Source organism: Sinocyclocheilus anshuiensis, unplaced genomic scaffold (assembly GCF_001515605.1).
Source record: "Sinocyclocheilus anshuiensis isolate Anshui unplaced genomic scaffold, SAMN03320099.WGS_v1.1 scaffold324, whole genome shotgun sequence".
Taxonomy (NCBI): domain Eukaryota; kingdom Metazoa; phylum Chordata; class Actinopteri; order Cypriniformes; family Cyprinidae; genus Sinocyclocheilus; species Sinocyclocheilus anshuiensis.
Window position 1 is genome coordinate 364482 of NW_015554081.1, and position 6916 is coordinate 371397.

Consider the following 6916-nt stretch of genomic DNA (forward strand, 5'->3'; position numbering starts at 1 on the left):
CTGTACATTATTGTTTCTCCTCTATGCCCCGACTTTCTGAAACGCGTCGATTTTTACAAAGCTCATCGGTCTGGTGTGACGGAGATGTTACGCCCCTTGCCATATTGTGATGCCTTGTCCCGGCGCGATGAGACAAAAACATTAAAATCCAGTATAAACGAGGCATTTGTTGCATCCAGTGGGGACATAATTAGTGCTGTCAAACGATTAATCGCGATTAATCACATCCAAAATAAACGTTTTTAATCAAAGTTTTAATCGTTAGACAGCACTGATTGATAGATAGATAGATAGATAGATATATAGATAGATAGATAGATTGATTTTTTTCTTTGAAATTCTACTCAGACAACTGTATTGTTTTAAAATGATGTATAATTAAATTATATAAACTTTTTTGATCGCAAAAATATTTTTTATATATAAATTTAATTTATAATATTTAAATTAAGTATATATATTATTATTTTCATTTATTTATTAATTTGTTTACTAAAAACACAATTTCTTTGTAATTTTGCTCAGACAACCTTAGTGTTTTCTGTAACTGGGTTTAAGATAAATGGTGTCCATATCAGAAAATGATAAAATGTTCAATGCCTGAGGGGATTTTTTTTATTTTTTTTTATGGTTTTCATACTTATTGTTATGGCGCTTTCTGAAAATGAAATTACCTTTGGAGCCCAAGAATTACCCATAAGGTAACTGAATTAGCTGATTGGGTTGGTGGTTGACAATAATTTAGTTAATGTGTTTAACATTAACATGTATTATTTCAAATCTGACAGCTTTGCTTGAAAATAAATGGTGTCCATTTCGGACCAAAATTGAATGCCTGAGGTAGGAAAATATGGTTTAATAGATTAATATATGCCTGGTATTTTGGGGTGTTTCAAAAATGTAGTAAATATTGTACATTGAAATAGAACTGAAGCCCGTGAATTAGCATAAGGTAATTGAATTAGCTGAGTTGGCAGTTGGCGAAACACTTGGGTTCAATCAATAGATTGTCCCAGATTCTGATTGTATTGGGTTCTCGGTGTTACCAATAGGTGTGGAAGTGGATTGTGGTATATGTGCCCTCTGGGATCCTCAATTTTTATGTTTTATGAGGTAGAAATGGACTCCTGAGGGAGGAACCCCACTCCACCCAGATGAGCCCCGCTTTTATTGCTGTGAAGCGGCCCACCTGTCATCCCCACAACTCTTATGGAGATGGATTACATGTGCCGTTTTTTCTCTCTGAATCTATAATCTTGAGTCACAGCGTGAGGTAAAGTATCCTAACATGCTAATGCCTCACAGAAAAGGGATTGTGGGGGGAAAAAACAACACAATGTGACGGGCTGATGAGTGTGAAGAAGTGTGAGGAGCAGCTATTTATAACCTGTTGAGTGCTAATGACAGGTTCTGCACTTTGTTTTAGCTCCAGCTTTGCTTTCAACATTAAAACCCTCCCTTTTGCCCTCAATGCGTCTGATGTTTGGAACTGTTCGTTAACGGAGCAAATTCTGATTTATCTGAAGCGTTTGAAAGCATCAAGTAGAAATGAAAAGAGCCATTGCCTTTGGAAGATGAAAAGACAAAAGGAAAAACACGGATGAAAGAACTTTCTAATTCTGATTCGAGTCGGTTCGAGTGAATGTGAAATGAAGGGAGATGCAGTAGAAGCTGCTGAAGGACAGTTGTGTGCACAAAGGTACTAGAATACAAATACAATGACTTGTGTTCTTTAGCCGTCGAGAAGGAACGAATGCTAGTGTCCAACAGTACAGAGACTCTGCGTCCACCAGTCATCTGTACAGACATCTGCTGTCAGTGTGAACACTGCTTAAAGTTTTCAGTGAGAATTGTGATGTTTTCATTTATGTGCCTAAATGTGACAGGTGATTAAACATTCTCCATTACAGTTTAATGCGCAGAGATGACTAAATGAGTCGTTTATGGATTTATCCTGAAAAACTGTGCTGCTTTTAGCTAATTTTGAATGTTTTGCATGTGACGGACTTCTCATTTGCCTTACTACACCTATACATATTTGTCTTTTTATTTTATTTAGGTTTACTCAGATATAATACTTTTGAAGTCACTTTTTTCATTTTTAATAATTATAAATTAAATATTTTATAATTTAAAATTGACTTAAACAGCTTGTTTCCTGTGGGAGTATGTGATTTTTATGATAATAATAATAATAATTATTATTATTGTTGTTATTGTTATTATTATTACTACTACTATTACTATCAGTACTGTTTTTTCTTAGTTTTTCAATTTCTGAAAAACATTTTTTTTTTACAAAATTACTTGCAGGGGTATTTTTTATTTTATTTTATCTAACTTTTATTTAACTTATTTAACATTTTAATTAATTTTATTTTTATTTTATTTTAACTGTGGTTTTAGAATAAAATAATGAATCAACATGAAAATGTTATTTTTGAAGTCTTTTGGGTGCCAGTAGAGGTGCATGAATAACACATTTCACATTTTAGTTCTGCCAAATGATGGTATGTCAGCATAATTTTGTCTACTGGTTTGTTTTCTTAGGTTAATAATTGTAAGTAAGCTGTGCAGCTGCAGCGTTTAATGTTCTGCTGATGGCTACATACCCATGAAGGGCCCTAGAGATGGCAAATCCCCACTTGTATCGCCACCTCGAGCGTCATTGTGTTTCCTTTCATGCTCATCTCTGCGCCACTCATGTGTGTTCCCACAATACAACAGTTTGTCAAACCGATGCTTGTCATGGTCCGTTAGAAGGAGGAAGGAAATAGTATGTGACACTTTAACTGATTTCCTTGATTTTGTTTTTGTATCTCTGCCGCTTTTCCTTCCCAGCCGTTCTAGGCCACTTCTCGTTCTCTTTCAGTCTTTGTATGTGTCAGTATCTCTCTCTTCCCCTCTCATTCACCAGTGTGCCATTTCCCTGGAGAGCCCTTGCCCCTTTCTGAGAGGTCTCGCTGACTGAGGCAGTTTTGAAGTGGGTTTTCCTCAAAGTGTGCAGACTAAGGCTAACAGCTTATACTTATCAACCCAGCAGCCTCATTTTCTGGCTGTCTCGGGGGGCTTCTGGGTCAAGGATGCATCACTGTTGCCCTCCAACAGCAATTTTGAACTCCATCCGATTACTCACAGCCAGCCCGTGACAAACATCCAAAGCCACAAACAGGGGCGCGTTTGGCCACGTTAGTCCAAATGTTTCCCAGCTGGCTCCATTACAATTAGCGTGCAATTGTGGCTTTCCTATGCATTGCATGGTCCCTTTTTAGATTGAGAAATGCGAGTACACAAGTTTACATGTCAAGATTTTTACGTTTTTATGGTTTTCCACTTTCCACAGTGATTCTAATTCCTTGTTTTTCTAAAATTGTTAAAGCTAGATGCATTGTTAGTTTTTCATCTTTAGAGTCAATAAATGATTTATATGGCATCATTAAAGTAGCTAATTTGTGAATGCTTTATGACATAAATGTAATCGAAAAACATATTTTTAGGACCAGATTAGCTTGCGTGACAAGCAAGCGGTGAACACATTAGCTTCCGTCTCAGATTGTTATGTATTCTGTGCTTTGTGTCGAACATGAGAAGCTTGTCATTTCTTACGTAATTAAAGTACGGAGCAGCTTGCTTGCTACGTTATGGAAAGTCTTGCCGTAATTGTTTTTTGCACAACACCACTGGTGCAGATAATTGGCCATTAGTGCTGTCTGAACAATGCGGGTTGGTGGCTGAACACTGTTATGTTTTTTTAATTATACGTCACTATAAACGTCAGGCAATTATGTCGGTTTATATCTTTTCCCAGAAGTATTTTGCTTAGCCATTTCACAGCGGAAAGGTGAGGGACTCTAACCCATGAATGTTTTAGAATGAAAATCACTTAGCCAACAAAAGAACACGATGAAAGCTGTAATCATGTGTTTTTGAGAGTATCATTTCAATGAGTTTTATGATGGCTTTTTTGGTTGCATGCAACTGGTGTTGCTTCAAGACCCAGATATAAGTTGGACATCTATGATTTCCTCGATGCGGAGAATGTGGACTGAATCGTGGAATCCGGTCATAAAAATGGAATTTACTGTATAACGCAAAATGTCACGGAATTTGCCAAATTTTAAATGAATAAATCAAATGTAGGCCAGTACACTTAAATCAAGATATGGACTAATGTCTGTGAATATTAAGCCGCCTCAATATGTCAGTACATGAACACATGAACATAATCTCTAGAACTGCTCTGAGAGTCACTTCATGAGCATTTTACTGTTTCTTTTGAGAAAAACTATCATCATATCATATACAAACAGAAACTCAAAGGTCTTCACAGCAGCCCATCAAAATAAAAGTTCGGTTTAACTTGAAGAAACTGTGACAGAAATATGTTACTGAATGTAATGATAGTACTACTACTAATGATAACATTTTTATTAAAACATTATTTTTAAGGAATATTTACCAGAATTTATTTAGCTGAAAAATGTAAACACACAACACTGTATTTCTGGGAAAAAAATTGATAAATTAATAATAAATTCGTTTTTTTTTTTTACTAAAATCAATTAATTAGAGATGCTTTTGATTATTAAAATTGAATGAAACCATTAAAATGGAATCCAGAAAACTAATGGAAAACAAAATTTGGTAAAAAACAAAAAAAAAAACTTAATTTGAGAAAAAAAAATATATATAGGGCCTTAAATGTATTTTTTTGTTAAACTTCTACGAAATTTCTATTAAATTGTGTAAGTTTCGTGATTTCAATTAATTAGACATGCTTTTTGATGAATAAAATTTAATTTAACCATTAGAACAGAGAACAGAAAAAGTGGAATTTGGAAAAAAAATAAAGCAGAATTTGGGATTTCATAGGGCCCTACCAAAAATTAAAATTTTGTCATTTACTCTCCTTCACGTCGTTCCAACCCCATTAGACTCTGAAACACATATTAAGATGTTTTTAATAAAACCTGAGTGGTTTCTGTCCCTCCGTTGAAAGTCATAAAGTGATTGAATTTTAGCTCAAGACTTGGATTAAACTGCTCGATTCATATGGATTCGCATTACGATGACTTTGACTTTGACTTTATGACCAAGTTTTGGGCGGAGAGACAAAACCCTTTCAGGTTTTATTTAAAATATCTCTTTGCATTTCGAAGGTTAATCAAAATCTTGAGGGTGAGTAAATGATGACAGAATCTTCATTTCAGGTGAACTGTCCCTTTAAATGCTAAAGCTAAAACGCTTCTCGTGCATAGTCTGTGAATCCTCTAACGCATTCTTCTCTCTGTCCTCAGGTTCTGGCATTCGAGGTTTTACCCCGTTCAGGTTCTCGGTCGAACCCGTCGACACGCTAGCCGTACGCGGCCTCCCCGCTGTCCTGAACTGCTCAGCCGCTAGCGACGCTCCGGTGAGGGTGGAATGGAAGAAGGACGGGACGTTCCTGAACCTGGTGGCGGACGACCGGAAGCGGCAGCTAGTGGATGGCTCATTGCTCATCAGTACGGTGGTCCACTCCAAACACAATAAGCCTGATGAGGGGGTGTACCAGTGCGTGGCCACCATCGACAATCTGGGCACCATCAGCAGCCGAACCGCACAACTCACAGTGGCAGGTATGAAAACAAAGCCTTTGAGGTTCATAAATTGTGTCTTAAGCCGACTGTATCAAATTTGTAATGCAGAATTCTAAACTGGATCAACCAAAACTACATGCCTTCTGTCATCTGGTTGACAGTTTATACTTTTTTGACAAGTAAAAGGCCTTTGAGTATAATTGTAAAAATGTTCACCTTCAAGTCGTGGTTCATATGTTGTTTTGCTGTGAAATAGGCTATATAAATAAACATAAGAATAACTTTTATATTGTTAGTAATATTTCAAGATGTTTACTTACTAAACTGAAGCTTTTGAGAAACGTTTATTTGTGACCCTGGACCACAAAACCAGTCATAAGGGTAAATTTTTCGAAATTGAGATTTATACATACCCCAGCGACTTAAGACTGGTTTTGTGCTCCAGGATCACATTTGTTCATTTTGGCCATATTAATATCAGCATCTGCACCAAATTGCATATTTTTGCTCAGTTTGGGCCTCTGAATAAAATTGTCACAATATTATACTATATAATCCATATTTTTGAAATTCTAAAAGGTCGTTTTTATGGGGTTATTATAGTCTGAAGCTCAAACCTCGTGCTCTCTGACCATCTGATGCACACAGAAATGGCAAGATGTTTCTGAAAACTGCTGTTTTTCTGAGTCAGGCAGAATGGATTTCTATCAGTCCATTGGGAGCGCATCATTCTGTCAGAGTTCAGAGTGCTGATATGGGATCAGTTTTCCTCTACAGAACACGGGTCAGCGCGCTGTAGTCGAGCTTCACACTATGCTATGAATCTAACAGCAGGATTAGTGTGTGTTTGAACAGCAGGGTTAGATATCAGCCAGGCCTTCACAGTTTGCTCTGACTGGAGCCTCCGTTTCCTTTAAAGACGCCCAGCAGAGTTTTCTCACTATTTGCTAGTTTTACTTCTTGAGTAAATGCAGTTGTACTGAGAAATTCCAACGGGAAGAACCAGAATTAATATAATATGTTTGTGTAGCATCCCAGAAAATGCTTTTAGAGCTCAGAGGTTGCTGTTTTATAGCTCTGGAGATTTAAATGGTTCATTTAAGTATCAACTTTGCCTCGGATGTTTCTACTGAAGTTCCTTAGAACACTCTCAGAAACAAAGGTACAAAAGCTGTCACTGGGGCGGTACCTTTTCAAAAGGTAAACTTTTGTACCTTTTAAGTCCATATTGGTACCTTAAAGATACATATAAGTACCTAAAGTGTACATTTTAGTACCTAAAAGGTACAAAAGTTTACCTTTTGAAAAGGTACCGCCCCAGTGACAGCTTTTGTACCTTT

General features: G+C 36.6%; 1 protein-coding gene across 1 annotated transcript in view; it reads left to right on the forward strand.

Moving 5' to 3' along the window:
- Positions 1-6916, forward strand: part of neo1b (neogenin 1b) — a 160674-nt gene that overhangs the window by 53023 nt on the left and 100735 nt on the right. The window contains exon 2 of the mRNA XM_016461140.1: positions 5298-5615. Within this exon, the coding sequence (XP_016316626.1) occupies positions 5298-5615 (318 nt within the window). The remainder of the gene's footprint in view (positions 1-5297; positions 5616-6916) is intronic.